The following is a 12,361-nucleotide window of genomic DNA, read 5'->3' as shown; positions in this document are numbered from 1 at the left end:
GATCAGGAAAGTCTGTCTAGATCAGAGAGCATTCCCAAACTCCTTTCACCATAAAAACTTAAAATTTGAATAATATTTATATAAATCTCCATTTATTTCAAACAAAGCCAATGATAAAAATAAATTAAAATGACAAAATTTCATTCTACTCATTATTACAAAAATAGAAAATTTTCACAAATTTCAGATATTGAATTACTGTTTTTAAAATAGTAAAATTTTTAACTGAGATTGAAATTTTCAAAATTGATAACCAATTGGAAAAATTAATCATTTTATCCATCACATAGTCAAATTCCAATTCTCTTATTTTCTTGTACATAAACTTGTCTCATTAATCTTCCCTCCCAAATTTGTGATCATATGAATGAGCTGCCCCTCACGAGGCAGCTGCTGAGAATTTCAAGCTGCCATGATGTTGGCTTGATTTAATTTTTCAAGACAGGCACAAGATTTTTTATTTCAAATATGTCTGTCTACATGTTTCACGCACTTACAATCACACTTGACTACAGGATCTTTTATTATGAAAACGTGTCTGTCTACATGCGTCATGCACTTACGTTTGAAAATTTTAGAAAAGAATTTAAAAAGATTAAAAAGAAAAAGAAAAAAATAGATAAAATATGAATAAAATATACTTACATTTTACTTAATTTCACACATTTTTTTCCTTTCATTTTTCAAATCCTTTCTCAAAACTCCCAACCAAACACAATATTACAGTCACACAAGCAGAGACATCTTTTTCATACAAGACATTGTTTGAAGCATAAAGCCCTTGAGCTTCGCACATAAGAATTGCATGAAGAAAAAAAAAAATGATACATGTTATTGCAAACACATATTGAAGCAACTGGGTAGGTATTAGTATTTATAAATTACAAAATCAACTAGCTTCCCCTCTACATCAAATGAGAACAAATTTATAACAAATTGCCAAAACATCAAGAATATTTGTGCCTTGTTTGGTAGAGACAAACTCCGATCAGTTCTTGAGGGCCCAAGGACTCGAAAAAGAGAAGGATCAGTTGGCCATTACAAAAAAAAAAAAAAAATCAAAAACATCAATACTTGACAAATCTATTGGTTGACAACAAAATGAATGTTATGTTCCAACCCTTTCAAGATTTTCCGAGACAGTTTTCATCCTAGGCCGAACCTCAGGGTCTCCCTCTGTGCAAGCGAGGGCTATGTGAAACACACCTAGTACTTCCTTCTTGGCCTGAACTTCTTGAAGCAACATCGGATCAACCATATCTGACAATGGAGTCTCCTCTTCAAATCCCTTCCTTACCCACCTCACTAGATCCGGGACTTCTGTGGAAGTCGATGTGGTTGGACAGGAAAGCTCTGGGGACTTTCCTGTCAGCAATTCAAGTAGGACAATCCCGAATGAATACACATCCCATTTTTGGGTAGGTCGGTTTCCATTGACACGCGCCTCTGGTGATTTGTAGTTGTTTGTTCGCTCTGGTTGGACGGACTTTAGATAGGGAAGGGCTCCGCCAATGAAGCCACCAGACGAGGAGGGGTTGTTCCCCGTGATGTTAATGAGGCGGTTGAGGCCAAAGTCGGAAATGTGAGGCTGGAATTCATTGTCGAGTAGAATGTTGGATGGCTTGATATCTCCATGGACGAATTTCCTTGGACTGCATTCGTGGAGGTAGGCCAAGCCCCGTGCTGTTCCCTTTGCAATCTTCAGCCTGGTTGACCATGAGAGGCTGGATGATGGCTGACCATTTCTCCCTGTTAAAAGAACATATATTCAGTTGCAAACACTTGCGACAGAATGAGGAAACCACAAGAAAATGGGAATTTTTTTTTTTTTTTGGGGGGGGGGGGTGACCAAAATGAACAAATCAGATTATCAAAGACCTAGATAGCACTGTTCAGTGGACCAGAGACAAGCCCAATCCATATTTCTCATTTCAGAATATCATTTCCATTTATATATATCAAGCAATGGTGCACTGTAATTAGAAATGGAGTGGGCTTAAGAAACTACTAGATCAACCCTAGTGAAAAGTGTAATTTAATACAATGTTGCTAGGCTTCTTAATTTTAAATTGCAATTTAGTCCCATGTTATGCAACTGAAAATGCAGTCACCAAAGAAGTGGTGATCCGAAGATCAAAACAACTCATAGTTTGTATTCTTAATACTGTGAACAACATTATGGCCAAAATGACCAGTTACATGAGCTCTGATTGTCCAAGGGTGTGAATCAACACTGACTTGAGCTTTCAAATTGTTCATACTGCCAGTTTCTAAGCAAACCATGATGGTAACCAACGCAATGTGTTGCCATCAGAGAAATAGAGAAAAATTAGTTTCATCAGTCGGGAGATGTCAAAATAAAAAATTAAAAAAGTGTGAATCATCTTGACTAAAAAAGTCGGCTAATTTCATTTATTATATAAAAACACCACCCCTACTTGGAAGCAAGTTTGTTAAAATAGGGATTCTACATGGGATCATTGGAAAGGACTCGCGGATCGGATTGTAGAATCGGATCAAGAATCGTAAGATACTGTTTTCAATGTAAAATAAAATAAAAAATATTGATAATGATGATATATGTTACATAATTTTAAAAAGATTAAAGAAAAATGATAAATTTGATGTAATACATTTTTTATGTTAACATAAATTGAAAAAGACACTTGAAAAAAGAGTTTACAGCCAAATTTTTTATATAGATATACACATATAACAAATAAATAATAACAAAAAATGTATAGAATTAAGATTGTAGTGGAATTGGGATCGTATGCGACTTTAAACAATTTTATGAATAGGATCGTAGTCACTTTAAGAACCTAGTAAATTTAAAATCCTAGCGTGATTCGAATCGTGTGGCCTAACTGAAATTGTAGAAATGTAAGATCCTACGATCCGAATTTGGAACCATGCTTGGAAGTTAGATTAAAACAAAAAACCACAAAGAAGTTCATGGGTGAAGTGTCATTTGATCACAAAAGCTTACTGGTAGCACCACAAAAGTAAGAAAGTCTACCCTTTTCCAGTGTTCACAAAAAGAAAAAGTTAAAAAGGACAAAGGCAGTAAAAACCAACCATTTTTGCTTCAAAGAGAATCTTGACAGCAAATAAAATTAATAATAGGTACCTTAGATTCAAGATAACTGCCCTAAACATTCAAAATCCTCGGAACAAGAGTCCTGTTCTATGTTGATACTCTCATAGGCCCAACCCCATTCATGATCTAAACATGTTTTCGGTAATTGTTTGCTAACTGTCTCAAAACAATTATGCTATGATGATCAAATTTGGGTATCTCCGTCATGAATGCATTGGTTTGATGAATCTTACATTTCGTTTTTTTTTTTCCAGACATATCTATGGGTGGTAATCAAACAGTCTCAAAACAATAATGTTACGATGATCAAATTTGGGTATCAAATTTAGGATATATGCCGTCAATGCATTGGTTCGATGAATCTCATCTTTCGTCTCTCAGATCTATTGATGACGTTGGTATTCAAAATTCAGTACCCATAGGATTATTTATCACAAAAATGCTTTAAGGCCCCCTGCATTGTTTCTTCCATCTCAGTGCCCATTTCAGGTAGTGCTTGCCAAATTTTGGTACCAAACAGTCAGTGGGTCCAATGCCTTAAAACAACCATGCCTAGCCACCTACCTGATTTTAAAGACCGAGAAACCACCAAGAAAATTGAATCCTCTATTACATTGATATTGGATCTGCTATAAATTCAAGTATGGAATGTCTCTTATTAAGTGCTTCATACCGGAATCTATGATTTCAGTCAGAAAACTGTCTTGTTTTAAAAACCAATGAAGCTTTCATTTCAATTTTGACCAAAAGCCCAGCAATCTCAAAGTACACTCCATGTATAAATTCACAAATAGTAACTCTAACAAGATTAAAAAAAAAAATTAGAAGGTATGCTATATAAACACACAAAAATATATAGTTTTGGGGGTGAATTTTACTTTTCTCTCACAAACTATAATCATTTTTTTAACTTCATCCCTAAACTATCAATTTCAGCCACTAAAGTTTTTTTTTTTTTTTAATTTTTTATTTCAGTTCACACAATGGTCACGGTCCGTCCAAATCAGTAATGGTAGAAACATAAACTAATGAATAAAAATATAATTTTATAATTTGAACAGCTTAAATCATACCATTAAGCATCCATAATCTTGCCTACGACCCTCATTTCAAAGTAGTAAGTAAGAAAATTAAATGTTTGCTTGTATGATTTAAATTGTACTAATTTTGAAATGACATTTTTATCTATCAAATGAGGCTTTTAGCCGTTAAATAGATAATAAATTGCAATAATTTAAGACAAAAAAGTGAAATTAAACCTAACTTTTTGAAAGATTAATGAGCAACAAGGTAGGAAGGAGCATACCACGAAGAGAAGAAGCCAAGTTGCCATTGGAGATGAAATCACTGATGAGAAGCTTCTCATCAGGGGCCCAATAGTATGCTCTCAACCTCACAATATTAGGGTGTTTCACCCTTCCGATTGCCTGAATCTCAGCGGCGAAGTCCCTATACCGCTGCTCCCCACCTTCCCCCAACCGCCTAACTGCCACCGGAACGCCATTTCCGAGCACAACTTTATACACAATTCCCAACCCACTCTTCCCCAACACATAAGCTGATGCTCTTAAAAGCTCATCAAGCTCGAAATCAAACCCTTTATCAATCGCCACCAGATCACCCTCGCCGCCACCACCACCATCACCACCATCTTTTTCTGAGTCCAATTCCGAGTCATTACTCGAAAACCCATTGATACAGGGGCAAGAACAGAGCATTGGCTTCCTATCACCACCGAATTTTCGTTTTCCAGTGCAGCTACAACTATGAGAATCTTTTTTCTTCCAATAGAGATATACAATGATTAATCCAATAAACGCAACTCCAAATGCGTCAGCGACTGAGATCAGTATGATCAAACTCGACTTTAATCGTTTTTTGGGACTTGGGTTGGTAGTTTCCGGCGACGAGTTCTGGGTTTCCGGCGAGCTTTTCGGGCACGATTTTTGGAGAGGAAATCCACAGAGAAATGGGTTGCTGAGAAACGCAGTTGGACCCTGATTCGAAAACGAACCAGTCTGTGGAATTTCGCCGCTGAAATTGTTGTTTCGAAGATCGAAACTCACTGTCATTGGCAAATCACCCATTGATTTCGGAAGTTTTCCAGAGAAATGATTGAAAGAGAGATTGAGAGTTCCAGATAGAGACTTCAAATCCCCAATATCTTCAGGAATCGAACCAGTGAAATCGTTAGATGAGAGATCGAGCTGAATCAAATTCGTCAACTCCGACCAAATCCCCGCCGGAAAATCGCCGGAAAACTTGTTCCGACCTAGAATCAACCGTTGCAACTGTTTACAGTTTCGAAGATCATCAGGAATCGAACCTATGAACGAGTTATTCGAGAGGTCGAGGTTTTGAATCCGAGGGAGATTACAGAGAGAAGGAGGGAGAGAACCGGAGAGATTGTTACCGTAGAGAAACAAACTGTGGAGTGAAGAAGCATTGAAGAGGTGATCTGGTACGGACCCATAAAAGTTGTTACCGTGGAGGTTCAGTCGCCGGAGATAAACTAGGGTTCCAAGCTCCGACGGAATGTAACCCCGGAGATTAAGGCCGGTGATGGTGATTCCGACGACTCGGGATTCGCCGGAGATGTTGGTGCAGAAGATTCCAGTCCAGTGACAGGGGGTGGTGTCGTTGTCGTTCCAGTCGGGGAAGGCGGTGGCGCCGCCGTCGACGGCGGATTTAAGAGAGAGAAGAGAGAGGCCGTCGGAGGAGAGAGAGAGTGCGAAATTGAGGAGTTGGAGATGGAGGAAGAGATAGAACAGTGGAGTTATGAGTTTTGACATTTTGATGGGTTTTTTTTGTATAGGGAAGAGGGAGGTTAGAGAAATGGAGAGGTGGAGGAGGAGGAGGAGGAGGAGGGGCGTGGTGGTGGTGGAGTGGGGTTGATGGGGTGGCGGTGGAGGAATGAGGGGGAAGTTGGGGGTATTTATGAGAAAGAGACTAGAGAGAGAGCGGTGGTGGAGAGAGAGAGAGAGAGAGAGAGAGGAGAAAGAGAAGAGAGATGATGGGATTTGATTGGTGTGGATCCCACCTCCCGCCAAAAAAGAAACACTTCCTAACGGAATGGGGAGTACAAGAAAAGCAATATGACATTTTGGATATATTTAGGAGATTAAAAAAAAATTCAAATTTCGCTTTGTAACAAAATAAATATTGTATTTTTTATTTGAAGAATTATTAAATGCATAATTGTATATCATACATAATTGTGTAAATTTTTATAAATATACATAAGTTATTTTATAAAATTGTGTAAATTTTTATAAATATATGTAATATCTGTATTTGTAAGAATTTACACAAGTACATATGGTATGCACCTTGCACATCTATTTTTTTATTTTATTAATTTCAATTTTAATCTTTTAATTTATTGTTAATTTAAATTACTTATCTATTTTTGTTAAGTAAAATTAATAAAAAAATATTTTAATTATTAAATTTAATAAAATAATATTTTAGACATTTTATGATAAAATATTATTATTTTCTTCAATTTTACTTAATAAAATAGATTAAAGGTTTAGACAAAAACAAATCTAAATATTAATATTTAAATTCACAAAATTAAAAGTTTAGGATTTATTTTGTTGTAAAGGTTAAATTTTGAAATTTTGTTTTATAATTTCTTCCTTTTATTTTTTATTTTTTTATATATGATTAGTATTAAAAAAATATAACAATGTTAGGTAACTCAAATGGCTCAAATCACTCAAAACGACATCGTTTTAAGTGTAAAATGACATCATTTTGACAGATTTGAGTCATTTGAGCCACAAAATTTTGAGTTATCAAAAATTAATATTAAAAAATTCTTAAAAGTGTAAGAGAAAATTTCTAAATAAATACAGGGAAATAAAATTGTATACATTTGAGATAATTTAAAATGATGGGGTAAATTTTAATTTTATTATTTTAAATGAAGAGCTGGGTTTGGTAATACTTTTTTTTTTTTTAGTTTTTTTGCTTTCTTAGATTTTCTATAAAGTTGTTAAAAAGTTAATATATTTAATAAATTGTAAAAAGTATAACCGACTCTATTTAATAGAGCTTAAGGCTTAGTTTGATTTGGTTTGATTTGATATAGTTTAAGAAACGTACTTATTATAATTTTTTTTGTTTTTGTTTTTTGAAAGTTTTTTTGTTAGAATTGTGAAATCAAAGCTTAAAATTTTATCAAATTAACTTCTTCTTCTTCTTTTTTCTTTTTTTTTTTAAGTCACTGCCATACTATTTTTAAGCATTTTTTTTTTTAAATGCTCTTAAAATATCATTTTACATTGTGAGTATTTGGATTTTTTTTTTGTTTTTTGGGTGAGACATCGGAATGTAGTATTTATTTGATTCTTTCTAACTATGATGATGGTGATGTGTTTGGATGAAAATTGACAAACATCTTTTTGTGCTTTTGATCTTACTTCTTGTACAAGTGTACAAATGTGCTTTAGCAGACTTTTATATTAAAGTTTTATTTTTAATATAGTAAGCTTTAATTTTAGTTGATTATGGTAAAGTTGAAGGCTTTGGGTGTGTTTTGGGAAGGGACCAAAAAAAAAGTTAAAAGTTAAGTTTTTTATCAATTTTAGGTTATATTACTTCTTATATAAATAATAAAAAAAGTTAATAAAAATTAAAAAATTAATTTTTTATCATTTTTCCAAAACACCACAAAATGTTCATGGGCATTCTTGATCTAAAAGCATATTTTAATATTAGAAGAAGAAAAGAAAATTGTGTTTAGTTTGAATTTTCTGAATTAAGTTTTGTGAAAATTGAGTTTTTATTTTTCGTATTTTTTTTTATTTTTAGAGCATATTTTTTAAATTGTAAGTATTTTTTTTAACTTTTATATACATCTTATTTAGATGTGTCTAGAAAATAAAATATTTATGAAAAAAAAATTAAAATTAATAAATACACAAAAATATGAAAAATATACTGAATTTTTGTAATTTTTTTATATTCTTGGTATTTAGTGAATTTTTTAAAGATTTTTTTTCACAAAAACTATACTTTTAAGTGTATTTATGTTAGGTGTGTCTAAAAAAAATTTTAAAAAATGCTTAAAATATTAAAAAAATATAAAAAAATAAAAAAATAAAATTTTTTGAAAAATATTTTTAGAAAACTCAAACCAAGCAGTATGGCAATTTTATGGAAATTTCTAATATATATCCCTTTCAAAAATGATATATCATATGTATTCTTAATTATATCATTTTCTTCTTTAATTATAAGTAATTTTCTTCTTTAGTTGTAACATTATTTTAGTCATGGTTCATGAGTTTTTCAGTTATACCTCATGTCGTGTTTACTTATGATATTTTTTTTCTTTTTTTTAGTTATGACTAAGAAAATTAAAATTTTATTATTTTTCTTTTTAATTATAAAGTGCATATGGTACACTCTTTGAAAGAAATGCACCATAGTGTTTCCGTGAAATAACATACATTTGTGCTTAGTCTAGAATGTTTTAAGATTGGAAAAGATTATGGTACACACACTTTGCACCATATACATCTTATAATAAAAGAAGAAAATTGTATAATTTCATATTTTATGAGTCATGACTAAAAAAAAAAAAACAAAAAGAATAATATTATATACACCAACTAATGCACTAGTTAGTGTACCAATTGATAATGTGACATAATTTAAGAGATTTTTAGTATTTATAATTTATATTATGAGTGAAGTCAATAATAATGTCATAACTAATGTTGGTACACTAATTAGTACTTGTAACACCACCCAAAAAAATGTTATAACCAAACATTACATGAGGCATAATCAAAAATCTTATGAGTTATAACTAAAATAATTTCATAACTAAATAAGAAAATAATATAATTAAGAATGCATATAATATATCTATTTCAAGGGACGTGGATAATATAATTTCTCTTTTAAGATTTTTGTGACACTTTTGATTGTGATTTGATAGTAAAAACTTGTCAAAATTGAGAAAAATTATTGGTTGATCTCGGTATGTTACGTGACCATATCCCACACCAATCACAATTCATCATACTTCCTCATGTGTCTCAATCACTCAATACAAATTCATGAATCTCATTATTTTTATCAATCATAATACCATTAAGACACCACGGGATAGTGTCCAAAGATCAACCAATAACGTCTCCAAAATTAAAGTGTCCCAATCATTTTTCTCTCTTAAAAATGGCATAATTGAATTGAAAACCTAAATAAATGTAGTGATTACTTAACAATATAAGAGCATCATATGCTATTATTTATATGATATCTTAAATCAATTATGTAGTAAATATTTTATAATGACTCGTTTTTATTTGGGAAAATCGGTCTAAGGTCCTTGTCCAACTTTTAGTAATGGATTAGGTCCACAATATGTTCTTTTGTAGTCTAAGGTCCATCCCCTCTTTGTCTCTCCTTCCGTGCCCAATCTAAACGAATAGCTACCATCGGAAGCTATGGACAAACAACTCTCTCTCCCTCTGCACCGAGCTAGCAACACTGCGAAGCATCGACCAACACCAACCTCAACACCACACGAAACCATGGCAGCAAGCTTCTGATCAACTCTCTGTCCCTCTGCACCGAGCCAGCATCACTGCGAAGCATCGACCAACACCAACCTCAACACCACGCGCAACCATGGCAGCAAGCTTCTGATCAACTCTCTCCCTCTCTCTCTTTCGCCGATTGAGAGTGGTGTGACCCATTTCGAAGGTTAGATTTGAGACCTAAACTTCAATTTGTTGGTCAGGAAAAAACTTGTGCTTTAGGGACCTAAGTTTCTCGCGAGCATCCTCAACCCTTTTGTACTCTGCTCTTGCCTCTGAGTTCGACCTCTCTTGTTTCTCCTGCAATTGAGCCAATACCTCTTCGCATGATTGTAGAGCCGCTTCTGCCATTAAAGCTTGAGCTTCATCATCCTCAATGACCTTGGTCACCCCGAATTCATCTTGGAAGTTGAAAACTCTCTCTTGTAATTCTGTGGTCTGGTTCTCAATTTCCCAATACTTTGCAAGCCCGCTTTCATAAAAGCTCTTCACATACTCTTTCACAGTTTGTAGTCCCAAAATTCTTTATGAAGCTTGTTAACCTCATTAAATGCCTCAGAGTTTCTCAAACCAGATTTCGTGGAAGCAGTTTTACTAACATTTACTTCTTTTGATGACTCCTTGTTTTGCAGTTTCTTTGATATTGGTAATAAGTTCAAGTCTCTACTTGGAAACTTTGTTGATGCTTGTGAAAGATTCTTTGGAGCTCTAGAAGAACCATAGTTGTTTTCATTCATTGCTAATTGGGCTCGTTCTGGAAAAACAGTAACAATGGTGTTGTTGGCATTTTGCAACTCTGTAGATAAGTGGTCATATCGTTCAGCTAAGGCACGGTAAGCTCGGTACGATTCTTCAATAAAGGTTACTAGCTCTGGCCTTCTCTTATAATACATTTTTGCCCTCTTGTGGAAAATGACCCAGATTGCCCAGTATGTTCCCTTCCACTCCCTTCCAACAGGTTCATTAATCAAGCGTAGAAAATTTCTCTAGGTTGGTCAAGAGAAATTCTCTGATTTGAACTGAAATTTCTCTGGGTTGGTCCAAAGAAATTCTCTGGATTGAATTTGCGCCATTAACCACTCCGCCAGTCAGTCAATGCATCAGAGAAATTCTAGGAAGGATTGGGGCTAGAAAAATTCTGAGAAGAATTGGACCAGAGAAATTCAAAATTTCTCTGGACTCAGCCAATACATTAGAGAAATGCTGAGAAATTCTATGAAGAATTGGGCCAGAGAAATTCTGAGAATAATTAGACTAGAGAAATTCTGAGAAATTCAGAATTGCTCTAGACTTTCTAGAGAAATTTGGTTCAGAGAAATTTAAAATTTCTCTAGGCCAAAATTTCTTTGGACTGAAATTTCTCTGGATCAAGATTGAGGGACCTTAGACATTATGAAAATATTGTTGAGGGACCTTACATTATAAAAATATTGAATGTCATTTATGCTATAAAATATTAATATTAGGGATCTTAAAAAAAATCCCTTTTATTTTAGATAATTATGAGACAAAAGATATCTTACTGACAATAAATAATACATAAACAATATCATAAGGGTAATATTTTAGAAGTATCTAATATTTTCACATGTGGTAATGCACTACCAATTAAGGGATTTTTTATTTTAAGTCACATTATCCCTTTAATTTTTTTACATGTTGTTTTAAAAAAAATCAAAAAAAATTAAAAAATTAACTTTTAATCAAGTTTCTAAAATAAAGCAGGCATTGTGTCTCATCAATGTGTAATCCGTAATTGCTGAAATGTAAATAGAAATGTTTAGGAACATACAAGAATGATTGATCTCACTGTTCTGTTTACTGATCATAGGCCCGTTTGGTAGAGATGTGAGAAAGTGATTATAACTTATAGTCTAACAGTTTATAGCTTATAGCTGTGAATATAAGCTGATTTTTGACTTATAAATTAAGTTTCTCCTCCCCCACTTAAAGAATAAGTTGATTTTTGACTTACAAAAAGTTATAAGTTGTATTGTTAAATTGAATCAGACATATCAAAATAACTTAAATTAAGCTAAAAGTTAAAATAAGTTAGAAATAAGTCCTACCAAACAGGGCTTATGTCTTATTTTGTGAAATCTTTTCTATACGTCTAAATTTATTCAAATATAATTTTTTGTGGAGAGGACATGATCAACAATATCAGACCTCTTACAAAATAAAAAATATAGACTGTGGAAGTGTGGATCATAAAAGGTAAAATTAAAATGCAAAATATATACGAATGCAGGATCCCTACGGTGGGTAATCTCCTGCCGTGCCTGCTGTGCCTAAAACGGCACCGTTTAATTTTTTTTTTTATTTTTTAACTTTATTTTTTGGCATGATAAATTACACTTTGCCTCTAAACCTTAAACCCTAAAATAAAAATAAATAAATTTTAAGAATTAAACCCCAAACCGTAAACCTTAAAATAAAATAAAAAAAAAAATTATCCCTAAAACCTAAAATAAAAAAAATAAATTTTAAGAATTAAACCCTAAACCCTCCTAAACCCTAAACGATAAAATAAAAATAAAAAAATTAAGAATTAAACCCTTAATCCTAAACCCTAAAATAAAAAAATAAATTTTAAGAATTAAACCCTAAACCCTAAATCCTAAAATAAAAATAATAAATTTTATCCCTAAATCCTAAAACAAAATAAAATAATTTAAGAATTAAACCCTAAATCTTAAACCCT

General features: G+C 32.8%; 1 protein-coding gene across 1 annotated transcript; it reads right to left on the bottom strand.

Moving 5' to 3' along the window:
• Nucleotides 1-847: 847 nt before the first annotated feature.
• LOC114310322 (Leucine-rich repeat protein kinase family protein) lies at nt 848-6,060 on the bottom strand. Its single transcript, XM_028256271.2, has 2 exons — nt 4,407-6,060; nt 848-1,749 (listed from the first exon to the last, which is right to left on the bottom strand). The coding sequence occupies exons 1-2, from the start codon at nt 5,890-5,892 to the stop codon at nt 1,109-1,111; spliced, it is 2,127 nt and encodes a 708-aa protein (XP_028112072.2). The 5' UTR covers nt 5,893-6,060; the 3' UTR covers nt 848-1,108.
• Between the last annotated feature and the right edge of the window lie 6,301 nt (nt 6,061-12,361).

The sequence above is a fragment of the Camellia sinensis genome, chromosome 10 (genome assembly GCF_055761805.1).
Source record: "Camellia sinensis isolate YWXY chromosome 10, ASM5576180v1, whole genome shotgun sequence".
Taxonomy (NCBI): Eukaryota; Viridiplantae; Streptophyta; class Magnoliopsida; order Ericales; family Theaceae; genus Camellia; species Camellia sinensis.
Note: the sequence above shows the minus strand (reverse complement) of the source record. Positions and strands in the feature narration are given on the sequence as shown.

Excerpts from the sequence above, each read along its gene's own strand:
- LOC114310322 (XM_028256271.2), bottom strand. The coding sequence starts at position 5,892 with ATGTCAAAACTCATAACTCCACTGTTCTATCTCTTCCTCCATCTCCAA. Across the intron at positions 1,750-4,406 it reads CTTGGCTTCTTCTCTTCGTG|GGAGAAATGGTCAGCCATCA; the intron begins GTATGCTCCTTC and ends TTCTTTTAACAG.